This window comes from Scyliorhinus torazame, chromosome 4, assembly GCF_047496885.1.
Source record: "Scyliorhinus torazame isolate Kashiwa2021f chromosome 4, sScyTor2.1, whole genome shotgun sequence".
Lineage (NCBI taxonomy): Eukaryota > Metazoa > Chordata > Chondrichthyes > Carcharhiniformes > Scyliorhinidae > Scyliorhinus > Scyliorhinus torazame.
Window position 1 is genome coordinate 280,784,913 of NC_092710.1, and position 22,136 is coordinate 280,807,048.

At 44.1% G+C, this 22,136-nt stretch overlaps 1 protein-coding gene across 1 annotated transcript in view; it reads right to left on the reverse strand.

Moving 5' to 3' along the window:
* Window positions 1–22,136, reverse strand: part of sim1a (SIM bHLH transcription factor 1a) — a 123,895-nt gene that overhangs the window by 92,347 nt on the left and 9,412 nt on the right. Inside the window, exons 3-9 of the mRNA XM_072499845.1 lie at window positions 19,632–19,711; window positions 18,227–18,316; window positions 16,252–16,360; window positions 16,011–16,096; window positions 14,044–14,243; window positions 12,703–12,809; window positions 12,027–12,174 (exon numbers count right to left, since the gene is read on the reverse strand). Of these exons, the coding sequence (XP_072355946.1) occupies window positions 12,027–12,174; window positions 12,703–12,809; window positions 14,044–14,243; window positions 16,011–16,096; window positions 16,252–16,360; window positions 18,227–18,316; window positions 19,632–19,711 (820 nt within the window). The remainder of the gene's footprint in view (window positions 1–12,026; window positions 12,175–12,702; window positions 12,810–14,043; window positions 14,244–16,010; window positions 16,097–16,251; window positions 16,361–18,226; window positions 18,317–19,631; window positions 19,712–22,136) is intronic.

Genomic DNA, 22,136 nt, shown 5'->3' on the forward strand with positions numbered 1-22,136 from the left:
AATCGCTCATGGTTTTATTAAAATCTTCTCTTGATTCACAGTGGCACAGTGGTTAGCACTGCTGCCTCACAGCGCCAAGGACACGGGTTCAATCCCGGCCTTGGGTCACTGTCTGTGTGTCTGCATGGGTTTTCTCCTGGTATTCTGGTTTCCTCCCAGAGTTCAAAGGTGTGCAGGTTAGGTAGATTGGCCATGATAAGTTGCCCCTTAGTGTCCAGGGACGAGCAGGTTAGGTTGAGGTTTCGGGAATAGGGCAGGGTGGATGGGTGAGTGGACATGGGTAGAGTGCTCTTTCGAAGGATCGGTGCAGACTCATAGAATATAGAACATACAGTGCAGAAGGAGGCCATTTGGCCCATCGAGTCTGCACCGACTCACTTAAGCCCTCACTTCCACCCGATCCCCGTAACCCAATAACCCCTCTTCATCTTTTTGGTCACTAAGGGCAATTTATCATGGCCAATCCACCTAACCTGCACGTCTTTGGACTGTGGGAGGAAATGGAGCACCCAAAGGAAACTCATGCAGACATGGGGAGAACGTGCAGACTCTGCACAGACAGTGACCCAGTGGGGAATCAAACCTGGGACCCTGGCGCTGTGAAGCCACAGTGCTATCCACTTGTGCTACCGTGCTGCCCACAAACTCGATGGGCTGAGTGGCCTCCTTCTGCACTGTAGGGATTCTATGATTCTTCTTCAAAAAGAATAGTCCCATTTCACCAATCTATCCAAGTCGCTCAAGTTCCTCATTCTTGGAATCACTCTTGTGAATCTTTTCTGCCCCCTCTCTAATACCTTCACATCCTTCCTAAAGAATGGTGCTCAGAACTGGACTCTAGTTGATGCCAAACCCAGGTTTATCCAGGTTCATCATAAGTTAGTTGCTTTTATACACTATGCCCCATCATGTCTGCACCAGCTCTCCGAATGAGTATGATGACTTAGTACCATTCCCTGCCTTTTCACTGTACCGCTGCATTCCAGACCTGAACCACTCGCTGTGCGAAAACGTTTATTCTCACATCACATTTTTTTCTTTTGCAAATCACTTTAAATCTGTGCCGTCTCGTTCTTGATCCTTTTACGAGCCAGAACAATTTCTATCTACTCTGTCCAGCCCGCTCATAATAGGAACATCTCCATCAAATTCCCCCTGAGCCATCTTCTCTCCACGGAGAACAGTCCCAACCTCTCCAATCCATCCTCATAACTCAAGTTTCTTATCCCTGAAACCATTCTTGAAAATTTATTCTGAACTATCTCCAATGCACTCACAACCTTCCTATAGTGTAGTGCCCAGTGCTGTACACAATACTGAGGTATAACTAGTGTCTTGTATATGTTCAGCATAACCTTATACTTTATCCCTCCATTAATAAAGCCCAGAATACCATATGCTTTATTAACTGCTCTCTCCCCTGTCTTGCCACCTTTTGTTACTTATGCATATATACACCCAGGTCCCTTTGCTCTTGCACCCCCTTTAGAATTGTACCCCTTATTTTATATTGTCTCTCCATGTTCTTCCTCCCAAAATGAATCGCCTCACATTTATCCCTATTGAACTTCATCTGCCACCTATCTGCCCATTCCACCAACTTCTAATGATCTTTAAAAGCACTTAAATCCAGGAACCATGTGCTCAGCTTTAATCACTCTCTTCACCTCATGTGGCCAAATACGCTCTTAAGGGCGCCGACCTTCAAACTTTTTCATGGGAAATCACTTGCAAATTCTCTTTCGGTAATTGACCTCCAAACGACAGTGTGAGCCAACCAAAGGGAAATATTGCAAATATCATTCACATCTAGCAGCACAAATAACACACTATACTGGCAAATCAACAAATATAAACAAGTGCAGAAAAATTCTGGAAGTTGAAAGAAACCTGATGGCCTCTCAGACTTTTGGAATCATCTTTCAGACGCATCAATGTCAAGGGGCTCCACTTTGAAAACCCATGACATAGCTTACTCGCACTAAGGCTACTTTTGCAACACTTACTCTGCAGGATCAGATCAGCCTGCAACATTTTCTTTCATTGTGTTGCATGGCCAGGGCATATGGTGTAAAGCACCATCATCATTGAAAGGAATAGGAGAGCTGGGATTAAGCATGGAAGTAATGCTTTGGTGATGTCGAGGTTGGATTGTGTTGAAGTTGATGTCTCAATCAATAGTTTGCATTCACTTGCTTTGACACGCTGCACGATTTCAGGAGATCCCTTTTCAAAATGATTAAAGTGAAGATACTTGTAAAGATTTCCTATCGTTTTCAACACATCTGCAGTGATTGCATCATAATTGTGATTCACATCAACGACAAAGCACATTCCCTGTAGAAACTGCTACTGATAAACCCAAAAGACACAACAGAACACAACCAGATCTCACAATTCCTCATCCAATTTGTGCTGCATATCCATCCATGTGTCTACAAGCTCTGGGTTCAACACAATTCAAGATGTTACTCTTTGTACATATGCACAAAAACTCTTCACAAATAGCTAAAAAGAAAGTCAGGGAAACAGCCACCATTTAACTTCCCTCAGGATTGAACCTTAGAGAAGCCTGCCTCAGATGAACTGTTAATTTAAAGCATTAGTCTTTGTAGGCGTAAAAGGGCAGGTCAATTTAAATTCAGATTGCTTTATTAACAGAAGAATGCATTGTGCATTACATAGTATGATACTTTTGTCATTATAAAACACAGTGATGCCGTGGTGGAACGTGCTAATTATTTCAAAAAAAAGGAATTAACCTGCAGAAATTTCAAGGTACCTCGGGTGGACTAAATAATGGCTCAATAACTAACAACTGTGCTGGATCCTCCCAAATCACAATGACATTTATAAACAGTTGTTTTGATAGTGCAGAAATTGAGTACTGCTGAAAAAAGAATCACAATGTCAAAGTTTTTGTCTTGCGCTCAGCGGGACAGATTAACAAGATTTCCAGTTGTAAAGAGAACACTTTATACTGCATGAAAGAGTGCTGCTGATTGCCATGTACACTCTGACTGGTAGAGACATGGCCATGGAGAATGCACCAAGGAACAGTTAACTACTGCCAGTCAGAGCGGAGATTTTAAAAGATCGCGGCCTAGTTTCGGGAGCCGTTCGGAGGAGGAGGAGCAGTCTCTGTCAGGGAGAGAACCTGAGATCATCTAAGTCACTCAGAAGGTAAGAAGGTAAGTAAGCGATTTTTACTCATTTTTACTTTTATACCTTTTTCAAATTGTGTGTGTCGGGGGGAAATTGAAGTGACATCACAGAAAAGCTGTGACCTGAGTGGCTGGTTGGGAATCTACACTAAATTAAAAAAATTAAGCATTGGTAACTAATTAAACATTATTACTTAATTATAATTTAGAGGGGTATCTAAGCCAGAGATCGGAGAGTACTATATTTAGCTTTCGCATTTATATTAGAAATCTAGTGCTAGGAAACAGATAGTTAACAGTAACTTTAAAAAAAACGTTTTTTTACTTTTAATTTTAATTAATTGACGCAATGTCAGTCAGAGGGGTGCAGTGCTCTGACTGTGAGATGTGGCAGGTCTGGGAGGCTTCCAGCGTCCCGGATGGCTTCATCTGCAGAAAGTGCACCCAACTGGAGCTCCTCACAGACCACATGGTTCGGTTGGAGCAGCAATTGGATGCACGTAGGAGCATGCAGGTGGCGGAAAGCGTCATAGATCACAGTTATATAAATGTGGTCACACCCAAGGTGCAGGCAGAGAAATGGGTGACCACCAGAAAGGGCAGGCAGTCAGTGCAGGAATCCCCTGTGGTTGTCCCCCTCTCGAACAGATATACCCCTTTGGATACTGTCGGGGGGGATAGCCTATCAGGGGAAAACAGCAGCAGCCAGAGCAGTGGCACCATGGCTGGCTCTGATGGTCAGAAGGGAGGGTCAAAGCGCAGAAGAGTAATAGTAATAGGGGACTCTATAGTCAGGGGCACAGATAGGCGCTTCTGTGGACGTGAAAGAGACTCCAGGATGGTATGTTGCCTCCCTGGTGCCAGGGTCCAGGATGTCTCCGAACGGGTAGAGGGCATCCTGAAGGGGAGGGCAAACAGGCAGAGGTCGTTGTACATATTGGTACTAACAACATAGGCAGGAAGGGGCATGAGGTCCTGCAGCAGGAGTTCAGGGAGCTAGGCGGAAAGTTAAAAGACTGGACCTCTAGGGTTGTAATCTCGGGATTACTCCCTGTGCCACGTGCCAGTGAGGCTAGAAATAGGAAGGTAGAGCAGCTAAACACGTGGCTACACAGCTGGTGTAGGAGGGAGGGTTTCCATTATCTGAACCACTGGGAGCTCTTCCGGGGCAGGTGTGACCGATATAAGAAGGACGGGTTGCATCTAAACTGGAGAGGCATAAATATCCTGGCCGCGAGATTTGCTAGTGTCACACGGGAGGGTTTAAACTAGTATGGCAGGGGGGTGGGCACGGAAGCAATAGGTCAGAAGGTGAGAGCATTGAGGGAGAACTAGGGAATAGGGACAGTGGGGCTCTGAGGCAGAGCAGACAGGGAGAAGTTGCTGAACACAGCGGGTCTGGTGGCCTGAAGTGCATATGTTTTAATGCAAGAAGTATTACGGGTAAGGCAGATGCACTTAGAGCTTGGATTAGTACTTGGAACTATGATGTTGTTGCCATTACAGAGACCTGGGAAGGGCAGGATTGGCAGCTAAACGTTCCAGGATTTAGATGTTTCAGGCGGGATAGAGGGGGATGTAAAAGGGGTGGCGGAGTTGCACTACTGGTTAGGGAGAATATCACAGCTGTACTGCGGGAGGACACCTCAGAGGGTAGTGAGGCTATATGGGTAGAGATCAGGAATAAGAAGGGTGCAGTCACAATGTTGGGGGTTTGCTACAGGCCTCCCAACAGCCAGGGGGAGATAGAGGAGCAGATAGGTAGACAGATTTTGGAAAAGAGTAAAAACAACAGGGTTGTGGTGATGGGAGACTTCAACTTCCCCAATATTGACTGGGACTCACTTAGTGCCAGGGGCTTAGACGGGGCGGAGTTTGTAAGGAGCATCCAGGTGGGCATCTTAAAACAATATGTAGACAGTCCAACTAGGGAAGGGGCGGTACTGGATCTGGTATTGGGGAATGAGCCCGGCCAGGTGCTAGAAGTTTCAGGAGGGGAGCATTTCGGGAACAGTGACCACAATTCAGTAAGTTTTAAAGTGCTGGTGGACAAGGATAAGAGTGGGCCTAAGATGAATGTGCTAAATTGGGGGAAGGCTAATTATAATAATATTAGGCGGGAACTGAAGAACATAGATCGGGGGCGGATGTTTGAGGGCAAATCAACATCTGACATGTGGGAGGCTTTCAAGTGTCAGTTGAAAGGAATTCAGGACCGGCATGTTCCTGTGAGGAAGAAGGATAAATACGGCAATTTTCGGGAACCTTGGATAACGAGAGATATTGTAGGCCTCGTCAAAAAGAAAAAGGAGGCATTTGTCAGGGCTAAAAGGCTGGGAACAGACAAAGCCTGTGTGGAATATAAGGAAAGTAGGAAGGAATTTAACCAAGGAGTCAGGAGTGCTAGAAGGGGTCACGAAAAGTCATTGGCAAATAGGGTTAAGGAAAATCCCAAGGTTTTTTACACGTACATAAAAAGCAAGAGGGTAGCCAGGGAAAGGGTTGGCCCACTGAAGGATAGGCAAGGGAATCTATGTGTGGAGCCAGAGGAAATGGGTGAGGTACTAAATGAATACTTTGCATCAGTATTCACCAAAGAGAAGGAATTGGTAGATGTTGAGTCTGGAGAAGGGTGTGTAGATAGCCTGGGTCACATTGAGATCCAAAAAGACGAGGTGTTAGGCGTCTTAAAAAATATTAAGGCAGATAAGTCCCCAGGGCCTGATGGGATCTACCCGAGAGTACTGAAGGAGGCTGGAGGGGAAATTGCTGAGGCCTTGACAGAAATCTTTGGATCCTCACTGTCTTCAGGTGATGTCCCGGAGGGCTGGAGAATAGCCAATGTTGTTCCTCTGTTTAAGAAGGGTAGCAAGGATAATCCCGGGAACTACAGGCCGGTGAGCCTGCCTTCAGTGGTAGGGAAATTACTGGAGAGAATTCTTCGAGACAGGATCTACTCCCATTTGGAAGCAAATGGACGTATTAGTGAGAGGCAGCATGGTTTTGTGAAGGGGAGGTCGTGTCTCACTAACTTGATAGAGTTTTTCGAGGAGGTCACAAAGATGATTGATGCAGGTAGGGCAGTGGATGTTTTCTATATGGACTTCAGTAAGGCCTTTGACAAGGTCCCTTATGGTAGACTAGTACAAAAGGTGAAGTCACACGGGATCAGGGGTGAGCTGGCAAGGTGGATACAGAACTGGCTAGGTCATAGAAGGCAGAGAGTAGCAATGGAAGGATGCTTTTCTAATTGGAGGGCTGTGACCAGTGGTGTTCCACAGGGATCAGTGCTGGGACCTTTGCTGTTTGTAGTATATATAAATGATTTGGAGGGAAATGTAACTGGTCTGATTAGTAAGTTTGCAGACGACACAAAGGTTGGTGGAATTGCGGATAGCGATGAGGACTGTCGGAGGATACAGCAGGATTTAGATTGTTTGGAGACTTGGGCAGGGAGATGGCAGATGGAGTTTAATCTGGACAAATGTGAGGTAATGCATTTTGGAAGGTCTAATGCAGGTAGGGAATATACAGTGAATGGTAGAACCCTCAAGAGTATTGAAAGTCAAAGAGATCTAGGAGTACAGGTCCACAGGTCACTGAAAGGGGCAATACAGGTGGAGAAGGTAGTCAAGAAGGCATACGGCATGCTTGCCTTCATTGGCCGGGGCATTGAGTATAAGAATTGGCAAGTCATGTTGCAGCTGTATAGAACCTTAGTTAGGCCACACTTGGAGTATAGTGTTCAATTCTGATCGCCACACTACCAGAAGGATGTGGAGGCTTTAGAGAGGGTGCAGAAGAGATTTACCAGAACGTTGCCTGGTATGGAGGGCATTATCTATGAGGAGCGGTTGAATAAACGCGGTTTGTTCTCACTGGAACGAAGGAGGTTGAGGGGCGACCTGATAGAGGTCGACAAAATTATGAGGGGCATAGACAGTGGATAGTCAGAGTCTTTTCCCCGGGGTAGAGAGGTCAATTACTAGGGGGCATAGGTTTAAGGTGAGAGGGGCAAGGTTTAGAGTAGATGTACCCTTTTTACACAGAGGGTAGTGGGTGCCTGGAACTCGGTGCCGGAGGAGGTGGTGGAAGCAGGGACAATAGTGACATTTAAGGGGCATCTTGACAAATACATGAATAGGATGGGAATAGAGGGATACGGACCCAGGAAGTGTAGAAGATTTTAGTTTAGTCGGGCAGCATGGTCGGCACGGGCTTGGAGGGCCGAAGGGCCTGTTCCTGTGCTGTACATTTCTTTGTTCTTTGTTCTTGTACCAAGCTTTTGTTTAAATTCAAACCAGGCAGGTCAGTTCTGATCGATCAAGGCACTCCCATGCGGGATAATCCAAGGAATGGTTGTGCCCCAAGCTTTTATTTAGTTGAAGAAGGTGCAAAACGTGAGCAAGCTCCTTCTGTCTGCAGAGGCCAGGGCCCTGTGAGTGAATATATGTAGCTTTCGGTGCATTTGAATGAACGACACTGCTGATAATATACTGATAATCTTAAATTGGGTGTTCGCGTAATTCTTAGTATAATCAGATCATAAAGCAAGGGCCGTCTAGTTATGAGATCACATCTAATGTCAGACTTGGGCGGGATTCTCCGTCCCACGACGCCTGGACTGCATCCCCCGATGGGACAGAGAATCGGGCGTCAGGGCAAAATTGGGATCGGCGGCGGTGCCGATCCAATCACAATGCTCCGCTTCCCCACAGGCGGCAGGAACAAGGTCCACGCCGCACAGCAGCAGGAGCATGTAAATAAATGCAAATGGGTCTTAATGCCGCATTTGCATCCATTTAGCAGTTCTGGCACCCTATGCTCCGACCTTCCGTGATACGCCGGTCCCCGTGGCCGAACATCACATGCGATCTCTACCAGTGTGGCCCTGGCGTGGTGAACCTCGCAAGACAACAACCATTGCCCCCTTAGCCCACCGCAAGGTCTACCACGTCAGAGCCACATTGGTAGAGACCATCCGAGACCATCCAAGGGCCAAACCCGTCCAACAATGCACTGCCTGCCTATGCATCATCTACCAGAATCCTCCATGCCCCCCAAAGGGATCCCTGTAATAGGGGGACCCCCCAGGGACCACTGTAATAGGGGGACCCCCACAGAGACCATAGAGCAGGGGGACCCCCCACAAGGACCCCTGTAATAGGGGACCCCGCCCCTGCCGGGACCCTTATAGTTAGGGGAATCCCCCACAGGGACCCCCTGCCTAAAGGGACCCCCTCTCAGAAAAGAGACCCTTGTCTGGAAGCTAGAGAGCAGTCCAGACAGGGGCAGTGAGAGGAATTTCAGCTGTACCACTTACCTTTAAGCTCCATGTGTCCATTCCTGGAAGGAGAGCAGCTGAAACCTGCACCTGGTTCTCACAGATCCATTAACTGTAAGACATCATAGCTTTCTAGTAGTGGTCTGTAATTGACAGCTTCTACAAACCTTCCTGCAGTATTGATTCATTCATCTCCCTTCACAATTCAGTGGCCTAAGTGGTGAAACCCCAATATTTGCAAACATTGACCACATCAAAGAGAGATAAGTACAGTGAAATCACACACTTGAGTGATTGGAATGCACTTAGTGCTTGGAATGCACTGAATAGGCCTGAGGCCTATTCGGGATTTTATGTGATTACAGCACATTAGCTGGCAGGGTGGCGTAATGCACCCTATTTCAGCATCAAGCTTGGTGGCTTGGGCCCTATTTACAAGGTTGTTGATATAGTGCGTGGAACTGTTGGAATCTCAACACTTAAACTGACCAGTGAAGGTGGACTTACTTGCTCAGAATTGGTTGTAGCCACTTGCCCAACTGTTTGGCCAATACATGTCGTGCAGAACCAGTCAACCGGTCATAGATAAGATAGGGCATAAAGAGACATAATTTTGGTTTATCTTGGGCAGCTGATACATATCCGGATGCAAGGGGTCCAATAAGCATTTTTGTATCTTTCTTTCAAGCAGGGATGCCCAGTTATTGTGTGTGGCAGATCCAATGGATATGAATTTGGACCTGCCATTATTAAAGGATGCATTTTGTTGACATAGTCAAACTTGTTAGAGATGACTATTCCAGTCCCTTTGCTGGGTTTATAGATATGTATGCATGAATTGTCTGTGAGAACTCACACGCTTCCAGACATTTGCATTGCATGTGGACCTGCCACCACTCAATCTCACCTGTGACTGGTTCTGCATAACATGAATTAGCCAAATGGCTAGGCAGGTTGCTACAACCAGTTCTGGGTGAGTCTTTTGTGAAGACCATACACGATTCCCATATCAATAGCAATGCCATGTCCATGTGCTTGTTCGACATTACTAGACGATTCACCAATGTACTGCTCAAGGAAACCACAGACAATTCCACTGCAGCACTATATCATGGTGATCTAGGCACACCACCATTGTCTGCATCTCTGTTCATGAAAGTTATAAACTCAGCAACTCATGCAATTGAGTTCATTTTTAGCCAAATCAGGTATGCTCAAATATATTATGTTGCCATGAGATCCCAGCTGCTATAAACATCTTTGTTGCTTTCCACAAGAGCTGTGTTGGAAGGAGCCCGTTATGTGGATTTTCTGATACATAGACGATATATTTGCTATCTTTGAATTTGCAGTTGCATGTAAGAGTTTCGTACGCACAGAACGGGCTCCATCTGGCACTCAAATTTACCTTTGAAACGGAGCAGTCAAATAAGTTCCCTTTCTTTGATAGACTAGTCGAGGAATGTGGCAAAGAGTTTTCTACGACTGTCTTCTGCAAGCCCACCTTCACTGGTCAATATGCACAATGGGAGTTCTACCATTCCACGCACTACAAGATTGGCCTTATCGTCAACCTCGGAAATAGGGCCCAAGCGATTTGCTCACCGTGCAAGCTGGATGCTGAAATAGGGTGTATCAAAGCCATCCTGTTGGAAAATGGTTACTCTGAGCAGATCATTTTGCACTGTATATCACACAGACTCATGAATGGTCCGAAGGATGTCATTTTCAAACCCAAAACGTAGCCAGTATACCTCAGATTACCCTGTAAGGATAAGGTGGCTCAAAGATTTGAGCAACAGGTGAGACTAGCTATTTTATGCTGCTGCTATGCAATAGCAACACAAGTGGTATTGGCCACTAACAGGATGCTGCCATCAAGCCAAAAAGACATTCTGCCTATCACTCAAAGAGTACATGGTATATGAATTTCAGTGCGATACCAGGTAGGTAGGCCGTATGTCATTCATATCAAGTAGCACATCCCATCAGCTGTTCAATGGGGAAGGTACTGAACATACCCAACCAGCCCATACTTACAAAATTCAAAACATAGGCTGCGATTTAATGGCCCCATTAGCCATGCGCACAAATCCTGTAACGGCCGCTAAATCTCGCGAGCTGCCAAAAACAGGATTTGCGCCAGCAAGATCTCAGTTTGAGCTCTTCCCCACCCCACACCAGTGACGTGATCAGGTTCATGCCCAGAAAGCATGTGAATCTGATTTCCAAACATTTTATTGTATTAACATATAATTGTAGCGCTTAATGTCCATCCACAACGTATCCTCCCCCCCCCCACATCCCAACCCCCAGAAACATGTCATCGCATGATGCAAATCACTGACGGATTTTCAAAAATGAAAACCAGTCGTGATGACCATGCCGGGAGCGCAGAGGTGCCTGTAGCTCCTGTGGGTTGAGGGACATCCCTGGGAATTGCTCCCTGGCACCCTGGCAGGCATGGGTAGGGGAACTGTCATCATGTAGGTTACCCTCTACCATTGGGGGGGGGGGGGGGGGGGGGGGCTCCAATTTCTGCGTGCAGGGACTGGGGTGTGTTCCCCTTATCCATCGGGGAGGAGGGGCCTGATGTCTGTGTGGAGGGGGGGGGGTTCGCTGATGTCCGTGGGGGGCATTTCATTAAGCTTTGAAGATAGGGGCACCCTTCCAACCTTCCAATCACAGATTCCTGCAGTTGCCGGTTTCTTTAAGGCCCGGCTCTCCAGCTAGCTTTGTGATCCTCACCAGCATTTCGAAAGTGCGCAGAGTGCTGTTTAACCAGGCGAGAAAAGGTGTCTGTGAAGCCAGTGAGTTTCACACAGCTTTTCTTGCCTGACCCAACAATGTAATTTGGGATGATTCCTTCCATAATGTCCAACATTAGATGTGACTCCACAATTAGACAGTACTTGCTAAACAATCCTGATTGTGCTAAACATTACACTGACAACCATTTTAAGATTATCAGTTCAGCTCGCAGTGTGGCCCACATAGGTGTGTTAGAAACTATATATAAGCACAAAAAAGGCTCTATCGTTTGCAAACAAAAGGTACATGTCCACACATTTGCACTTTTTTCAACTAAATAAAAGCTTGGGGGACAGCTATTCCCTGGATCATTCCCCATGGTAATGCTTTGACCAATCAGAGCCAAACTTTAACAAAGATGGGCAATCAACTGTTCCCTGGTGCATTCTCCATGGCAATGCCTCTATCAATCAGATACCAACTAGTTAGCTCTCTCTTCTCATATGTATAAATTGTTGTTCTCTTCATAATTAATATTGTGTGAATCTGCCCTTGTGAGTACACGATGAAAAACTTAACCAGTATGTCTCTTTTTTCAGCAATACTCAAAGACGTTTATAGCTCCAGTCTGCCCAACATATATTCTATCATTTTTTAATTGCTTAGGGAATGTAGTTTATCTCTGCCCAATCATCCTGCCAAGATCCTGTAGCATTTGTCCAATTTAGGCCCTTTATAAAGTACATTTTGTTCTGGTGATGCAGCGCCTGCATTATTGCCAGGGCACCTGTGATTAAAAAATAATGAAGAGATAAAAGATTACTTACGTGAGAACATAGTTGACACTAACGATGCAATGGGGCCGGGAGGACCTGCTGTTGTGGACTATTGTTGCGTAGCTCTGAACCCACACCCAACCTCCGTGCTTTGCAAGAAAGCGGTAATATTTTGTCGTTACCTGCCCTTTGACAAGCACTGTGTACAGAATGGAAAGTTAATCAATATTTCATCTTGATAATTGCTTTATATTCTCAATTCACTCTTCGTAAAAATAAGTAGCTTACAATGTTGGAACACAATGCACCTCCTGTTCTAGTGCTAAAATGTAGTGCTGAAGATTGCAAACGTGGCCTGTATTTGATTTATAAGTCTTCCAGGCTTTACTCTTGAACGATCAAGATCGCATTTTGATTCATGAGCAAAGTACTTTGGCATCTTGGCCAGACAATTCAGGCCCAATTTGTTTATTCTGCCCTGAGGCTCATTTTCTTTTAGCTTCCAAAAGACTGACCAATTTTGGCACTCATCATTGCCAGCACATTAGAGGAAAATATTTTTGCCTTTGCAATATGCTGAATTGCTCTAACCTCAGGTACTCAATTGCTATGCTCAAAGAAAAAGAAGTGAATTGAAGTTTCACAGCTATGACCAAACAAGGCAATCCTTGTGCTCACATATTAATCAGTAATGAATTAATCCTCTCACAAATGGAAAAGTACTTACACAAATGATGGGCACAGCGTAAGTGAAATGTATCGCACCCATGGACGTGATGATAAAGAGTTTTTTCTATTAAATCCTGAGGTTCGTACCCTGTCAGTTCAGCTACCCTGCAGGAGGAAAACAGAAAACATGCAAAAGCAGATATAAATAAGCATGTTCCATCAAGATGGGCTACAATGGTTCAAGAAGGTGGCTCACCACCACCTTCTCAAGGGCAATTAAGCTTAAGCAACAAATGCTCACATCCCAGGAAAGAATTTTAAAATTGTTAAACACTTATCGCCTTGAATATTTTATTTGACTGCAAAATTAACTCCAACAACAATGGTAGACAGATAAATGAAGATATAGTACTCTTCACCTTGAATTCATCTATTCGAGTGTTGTCTTTTGCAATATGATTTTTAATGATTGGATGCATTGCTGGCCTACTAGGCAGAAGACATTGATATATTACACAAGCTTGTTTCTAATAATTCCTAATACCGAGAGGCCTATGGTAAAATGGTTGCTCCAGTATAAATATCATCTGGTGCCAAGAAGGGTATTTTCTTGAGAATGGAGGTTAAAGCTGCTGGACATTGCTAAGTATTTTCTGGTGACCTGCACTAACACGGGCCTGAAATCAGAGGCATATATGACACCATGCACTAATGTTCAGGAGATATGCTGATTTTTAAATTGTTACTGCAGTCACTTGACCATGTTTGGGAGCTTCTACATAACTAATGGAGCACTGTGCATTTTGCACAGCCACAGAACTAATTCAAGCAACTTTGCAGTTGCAGTGTATAAAAGTTAATGAAAATTCATTGTTGACTTTCACTTAAACCAGTGGTGGGCAACTGCAGCCCGAGAGCCACATGTGGCCCATCAGGGTTCTGAGTGCAGCCCACGAGACATTTTGTTCAGTTGTCCACGATCAGAGTTGCCACATTCCACTGGTTTCCATCCACATAACTTTTTTTCTACCAGTGTGACTGACGTGATATGCATGTAATACAAGGGCAAATGAACTGACATGCGTACTGATTGTGCGCAGCACTGACTGTGAGAGACGTGCAGTCCTCTGCATCCAATCAAGCGTAAATGTCTTTTGTTTTACCACTTGTAGCTGATGACAGTTCTATTAATATATTAATGATTAAGCATTTTCTATAACTGCTTATGAAATATTTGGCCTGCATTAAATGTATTCAGTCTTGTTCAAGGGTCATGGTTAGTGAACAAGCCCAATTTGAATCTTGTCGCCCACTGAGATGGAGGGCCACTTATGCGGCCCATTCACTAGCCCAGCACTGACCTAAACCAAAAGATTACTTGACAATACCATGCTCTCACCTAGAGTCAAGAAATATAAGTTTCATGTCAAGGCTAGCTCGAAACATAAACATATTGCTGTGCAGCTTGATTTCTGTCACAGCGCTTGGGGGCAGTGAATGGCCAACTGCCACTAATCCAACATTCTGGTAACAACCATCAAAAGGGGACATGTCGAGGCTGTACTGGCGAATCTTTAGGTAGCCACTGCAGTGGATAACCTGTAAGAGACAGATGTGTTAAATTTTTACAGTGTGATTTGCTAACACAATGGTAAAACACAAGTCACCCACTCTTGAATTCTTGGTTGATCATTTAATAAACTAATGACTTTAGTCTGTGAGCTACTTTGTGGGGAAGTTTAAGGATGTTTGCATCCTTGGTTGCAAGTACTTCACAATAACAAACTCAGGCTGTTTAAGTATGGAAGCATGTTTATTGTTGACTGCCCTTCCAATTTCATGGACTAGTTAAGTTTTAGGATTCTAGGATTCCAGCATCTTTAGATAGTCAAACCAGTGGATTTATATGGCAGAAAGGAATTTTCTGGCATATTGTTGATTAACCACTCTTCCAATTCCTTTGTTCTTTCTATCAACGTGGTTGCACAGTGGTTAGCACTGCTGCCTCACAGCTCCAGGGACTTTGGTTCAATTCCAGCCTTGGGTGACTGTCTGTGTGAAGTTTGCACGTTCTTCCCGTGTCTGCGTGGGTTTCCTCCGGATGCTCCGGTTTCCTCCCACTGTCCAAAGATGTGTAGGTTAGGTGCATTGGCCATGCTAAATTGTCCCTGAGTGTCCAGGAATGTGCAGGTTAGGTGGGGTTATGGGGTTGCAGGGATAGGGCGGGAGCCTAGTTAGGGTGCTCTTTCAGAGGGCCAGTGCAGGATCAATGGGCCGAATGGCCTCCTTCTGTACTGTAGTGGTTCTATGATCAACCTATACCATCTTCTTCCAATCAAGGTAGTTACTCTTTAAGCTTCTCGGTGACTTCTAACGTGTAATCAGTCCAGAGAGATGAGGTATACTTTCATCAAGAAAATAAACATTGTGTCATTTTTGTTCCAGTGAGACACCAATACCTGTCAATCTGACAAAATGACCAAAAATATTGCTTAGTGGATTAGAGCTTTGGACTCCACTGAGGTTCTCATGTACAACAATTCTTATGTACAGCATATGCTTTCACTACTCTGAAGCTACATTTTATTAGCGAGGCTGCTGACTAATCCACAATCATCTTTGTTGTGAGCTCCTTTAGATACACAGTGCACCAGATTACTCTGCTATAAATTTCTTTTTTGGGTTTGACAGTGTGGAAAATATCAATTTATGTGAAATCCTCCAATGTATAACTTGAAATGACTGAATACATAGGGTATGGTAGTATTGCAGCTATCGACTAGCAACTTGGAGATTGTGAATTCAAATCCCACCATATAAATTGTTTGATAAATTTTGTAGCAGTAGAAAAAAAACATTATAAAAGCATTGTCAATAAAATCCCAGTTCGTTCAAGAAGAGTACCTGCTCATCCTATTTGGTCTGGTCTACACATGGCTCGAGTATGACCATACTTTGGTTCACTCAATGGCCTGGAGCAACTAGTAATGGGTGTTAAATGGTGTCTTCCAGCACTGCCCACATCCCAAGCACAATTTTCCAAAAGGACTTGCCCAAATGAAGAAAAGCCACATCACTATGATTGTTCGCTGAGATCTACATCCCATTATACGTAACCGTAACTTATAATTACATTAGTCTTTTGGGATCAAACAAACATTTTTTAAATATACTCCATATTAAAGTAATAGACACAGTCTAGACAAAATAATCTTTCCCTAAGGTGTAATGTAAATTCATTTTCCCATATACACTCATTCACTGTGTCTGTTTTTTTTTAATTGCTTGCAATTACTACCGACATAAAACAGGCAAAGGAAAACAGGCAGTCCTGATGTGATCAAGCCTCAAATGAGCAGGACTCACCTTGTAACCACCACAGGTTAAACCTGCGTTCCTCTTTGCCAAGACACATTTCATCCTCACGAAAAAGGACCGTTCAATTTCATATTCTGTTGAAACACACAAGGGTTTACATTGATATTGACATAGCAGGATGATGGGTGTTGGGCAGGAAGAGTGGGTGGGTGATAGGAGGAAATAAACACCCCTACAAAATGAAAAATATAAGTACAAGTGAAAACTGATAAGAATAGATTCAGTGTACCTTGAACAAAGTGAGAGTGGTAGGGCTGATGAGCTGTTAGAACTGCAGTCATTTCGTCATGGTCAGCTGGGTGGATGTACTCATAAATACTGTTCCCAGTCAGCTCTACCTGTTAACATGAACACTTTTAAACTTCCCTTGAAAACAACTCTGAAATGGAATAGATGCATCACCTTCATTCGCGCACCATCAGTTTGAAAAATCGAGCAAAATGGGAACCATTTACTTCTATACCGCATCTGCCAACTTTGAATATGTTTAAAGAAGTCATTTCAGGTGTGCTTGTTTTGTATTTTTTATGACTGTTTGCATGGCATGAACATTAATTAGTTGGGGCCTTTGAAAGATAAAGATCTGCATTTTATTCAACACTGTTTTGCCAAATTTTTAGAAATCAAAAAATGAAAGAAAAGAATCAGCAGAGAACTTCAAAAATTTAAGTTTAAAAAATTTAACAAAGAAAAATCTGGTTCTGTTTGTACATTATTACATTCCCCTTGCAGTTTCATAAATTTGCATATGTCATATATTTGTTACAATGCAGGCAAAAATTGCAAGTGTTTATTGGAGCGCATGTTGTATGATCCACGATCAACATATTAAAGACAGATATTTCTCCTTCCAGACGCCAAGCATTATGACATGAGTCCCTGGTATTCACAAACAATTTATCATACACTAGCCACATTAACACATATTGTTGCCTTGTTAATCATTTTCACCAACATTATCTTTACAATTGATGAGGTGACGACTGCATAATAGCTCCAGCTCCTTAAACGTGTGATAGTTTTTTTTAAGTAAGACTCTAAATGTAAATAAGAATTATAATTGCAGAGCAGAAAAAAGTACTTATTTTTCCTAGTCTACAGTTAGGTACTTTAATTTGATGTTGACCATTTATTTTGGTTTCATGGAACCAAATAATAGGAGTCATGTTAATGTGTTACTGCTCCAGTCACATCATTGTGATACGATTAATATTAAGTGAACACTAAAATGTAAAATAACTGACCGTTTATTTTATGATCTATAAATATTTTGTTTGCATCTTCTATGTATTCTATCATGCAGGAATTTCATTTGTTTAGCAATGAATGCATTGCTTACACTAATTAAATAACACTGAATCTTAAAAGACTTCAACTGGAATTCATTTTTGAAAGCGAGTAGGTGTATAATTGCATTGAAACAGTATAATGTGTTTTTACTCCTTACCAAAATAATGTATTGCACTTTAAGATTAAAGTCAACATTTCTGAAGCAGCCTTTAAACACATAACAATTTTAGAAAACACAGCTTGATCACAGAATCACTGAACAGTGGTGACTGTGTTGTAGATTAATGTGCATTACTTCACGCACAATTTGGAATCCTAATGTTATCTGTGATTTGCCCCCTCTCCCGTCCACAACCCCTCCACACACACAAAAAAACAGTAATAAAGCCAAGCAAAATGTTACAGGGGACTCTGTTCACTTCAAAATGGCGTTTTGGTCCTGGGTATATTTTAAGGCGCTTTTTGTTAGTCTTGTCTGTCATTTCATTTTTATTTAATAAACTTTTAGTCCTGATAGTGAATAAAAGAAGAAGAAACATCAAGAGGGGGCATATTTGAACCCGATCGGGGTCAGTCCCCCCGGAATCAAATTCAAGCAGCATAGAATCTTTAGAAATGATTTGTGAATAATGTGAGCACACAATAGAAACACAATGACTATGTTTCATCTGAGTGATTAATCATGACTCCGGGATGGATAAGGAGGCAGCGATCAAAGCTATCAGTCAATTTAGGTCTTCATCATGTACGGACATACATATTAAATGGCTAAACGCAAATATGTTTTAAAAAGGCCTACTTAATTTGTGCGAGTTTGTAGATGTTGTTGAGTAATCAAATGCAACTGGCTACGTACTTTATCAATTCCATACCGACATACATAGAGAAAGGGCGGGAGATACTCCGTGTCCTACCTGTGATAGTCCCAAATGCACCGATGCCGTTTCAGAGATGTACATAATCTTCCCATCTGGGGCCACCACGAAGATAAAACCATCCAAGGTCTGAGTGAGCAGAAACAACAACAAACATGCATCACAGGCTGAACGCGCGTCGGCTCCATCCAATAATTTGACAACGGGGTTGATGCGGACGAGGAATATTTCGAGCTTTCTTCATTCACCGAGACAGCGGCAGGAGGTTCCCGGGGGAAACGCCGCAATCCCACGCTGCAATTAATTACTAAGAAGAGTGCTTTACCGAGCCGTGAAGCTGAAAGCTGGCCGACTTTGAAAGGGAAATGTTTAGGAAGCTTCTGTGAAATTGACGCCAGATTTTTTTTTAACCTCAAATCAGAAAAGGGGGGAGGGGAGCAGTCAGCAAGCCCATCTTGTACTTTCCTTGTTCACAGTGTAAATAAAACAAATTGCTTTTTTGCTAGTCACAGGATAAATACATAACGTTATACATTTTAACATTATACATAACGTTATACATTTTTAATTATGTGAAATAGAGGACATCTAATACAGGTTCGTGCGCCTGGCTTTGTTTTTGTTTTCATCTGTTACTGTATCAAAATGTTGCCAATTTCACCCGGTTAATATCATTCTCGACGCCACTGGGCTACAAGTGGTGAGGGCAATTTATTAGATTGTGTCGGTGATCTGCTCTACCGGTTCACTGTCCCAAGGACCCACACCCGCCCTTCTAACATCTGTGGACGTGGCTGTGATTGTATCACCTTACTGCAAGTGGGAACCCGAACAGAAAATAAATTGACAAGTAATTCATTTGGATTATTTTAAAGGTTGTTACGGGTTCAACTGCGAAATGGAAATCGGTGTTTATTTGGAAGCAGCCTTATTCTTCTCATCGGTGCGCCATACGGAAATATAACTTTAATCGGCAATCTGAAATTTACATAAGGAATATTCCAAATACTAATACATGGTAATCGCGGTATCTTGTTTTCCTCTTGAGATTTTAAAAATAATCTTAAATGAGCTAATTTATCTGAAGATAATGCAAAGTGACCTCGAGAGGGGTCCCACCGCCCGGTCCCCCTTTCAAACATGAAATTGACAAAAAGTGTAACTGATGGTCCCAGGGCAGGGCGCTGGGGTCTGTATCATTGCAAATACAATATTGTCGCTAACTCGAGGCTTTTGCCTAACATTGAGATGTGACTGCTGCTAAGGTTGCAGGTGTAAGTTAGAAGTGTATGAGGGTTCCCCCGCCTTCCGCCTTTATCCCACCGATATTTGCTCTTTTTTTCGTGCCAAGAACTTGGACACAAAACGGGTTCCTGCAGATCCCTGCAATAATTCCTGCAATTGACAAAGGTACAATGGGCAATTCGTGTTCCCGTCGATTTACCTGTAAAAGGTGAGATCCCAATTCTCGGCTGACATCCATGTGACCAGTGCGACTGGTTTGGCCCCAGGCTTCTCCTAATCCTGGAATATGCACCCAAAATAAAACACAGTCAGAAACTGCACAGGGACTGTGACCCCAACAAACGGTATCGAGTTTACAACAGCGGGGCAGCAAGAGGCGAAAACTCAGCATAACACACCTGCTAAAGTGTAACCCCCAAGCAGACCAGGAGCAGGATTTATCTCTCTCTATATATATATATTTCCATTTTATTTCAGGTCATTAGGAGACTTTTTTGGGGTGGAAGGTTGGGCGGGGTCTGAGACGGAATGTGTTAATGTCGATTCCGCAATAATCAGGCAGCACGGTGGCATAGTGATTAGCACAATTGCTTCACAGCTCCAGGGTCCCAGGTTCGATACCCGGCTAGGGTCACTGTCTGTGCGGAGTCTGCACGTTCTCCCTGTGTGTGCGTGGGTTTCCTCCGGGTGCTCCAGTTTCCTCCCACAGTCCAAAGATGTGCAGGTTAGGTGGACTCGCCATGATAAATTGTCCTTCGTGTCCAAAATTGCCCTTAGTGTTGGGTGGGGTAACTGGGTTATAGAGATAGGGTGGAGGTATTGACCTTGGGTAGGGTGCTCTTTCCAAGAGCAGGTGCAGACTCGATGGGCCGAATGGCCTCCTTCTGCACTGTAAATTCTATGATACAGATTGAAGGAAATGAGTGTGGGTGGGGGGGTTAATGTTTGAATAAATATAGAACTAGACCAAAGTGATTACCTGGAACAATTCGGTGTGATATGGCGTTAGTGTTCAAAGCAATAAAAGGCAAAACCATGAGTGTATTTAATATTTAACATAACTATATAAAATGGGGATTAGTGGACATCTTAAATGTATGTCTAGAGCTCAGTGATATTTGAATAAGTGTTTGTATTGACATTTTATTATATTTCATTCATGTTTGATGTGGGTTATGGGGTCGGATGTGAAGCTGCCTGATCGGGGAGGCACACCGGAGGACACAATCTTCCCCTCCACAGGGAGCAGGCCTCACGTAGACAGAGGAATATTCTGTCTACGTCGAACAACAAATATCCTCACAAAGCTTGGCATTTCTCATCAGCGCGCACTTTTCTCGTTGGGCTGTGCAGCCGTTGTTTCTCTGTGCTGTGTGAACAACAGTCTTGTACACACTATGGTGCCGTCCAGTGCTGGGGAGATGGGAGGGGGGGGGGTCACTTTTACAGACCCCTCTGCCCTTTAACTGATGAAATCAGGTGCTCACAAAAGGCTGGCGAGAAAAGCTGAACTCGCCCCAGGTAGGAATGGTGGTGGCTGGGGGGGGGGGGGTAAGTGTCCAAGTATATAGACAGGTGTAGCCTTTTATTACACACACTCCCTGTGCGGACTTTCTGGTCCCGAATTTAAATAGACCAGAGCGTCTCCAGGATGAGCAAAAAGAAAGATTTCATTTGGAATCTGTTATCCGCCCCTCCTCCAAAACAGAAGAATAATTCGGAGGGGGAGGGGGGGTTCTCCAAGAGTACACCACGGCCCCGTGTAAAAGGTGTAATGCCGGGGAACTGGTGTGCCTTGCACTCGCTTTCTTAACGCCGCGGCCCTGTGATCTGGGCCGAGCTGCAAGCTTCTGAACAACGAAGTGGGACATCTGCTAACTGCCCTGGATTAATTGTCACTCAAATCCACAGTCAACAAAATCCAACCTGTTGAACAAAAAGCAGGTGGAATTGAAAGGTTTGATTTGGTGTACAGGGGCTGTTTAGCACAGGGCTAAATCGCTGGCTTTGAATGCAGACCAAGGCAGGCCAGCAGCATGGTTCAATTCCCGTAACAGTCTCCCCGAACATGCGCCGGAATGTGGCGACTAGGGCTTTTCACAGTAACTTCATTGAAGCCTACTTGTGACAATAAGTGATTTTCATTTCATTTCATTTTCAGTGAGTGGGTGGACAACTGCAATCAAACGGTGGACGTTCTCATTCTGTGACCAGATCCACCTCCTTCAGGCCCCATGCTGGAAGGAGGCGCTCCATCATTGTGGATCTGTGTGACGGTGCCTGGCCAGACCCTGCAGCGGCTCACAGTATGGCCGAGAACCAAACTCCCCTGCTCTTGGCGAACTGGAAATATTCAACCTGCTTTTGGCCACGTCCAGGACCCCTTCCTTCCACGGCCATCAAACCCTGGCAGTGGGACTTGAGCCGTTACCCGCGCCACCACAAGACCCTCCTGGGACCATCATTGCTCAATTTATTCCGGGGGAAACGTTTTCATTTTTGTGAATTGAAGTCTGGCTCTGAATGATGTGTGTGTGTGTGTGTTGCACCCTCAGGTTAGATACATGCTCACTGATACAACGCCCCCTTGTCACTGTTGCGGAGTGTGAATCGAAAGGACTGGACCCGCGGCCAGGCTCGCTGAGCTTCTTTATGTGCCGCTGATTGGAAGCTATTCCTTCAGCACTTGACTGTTCCAGAGGTT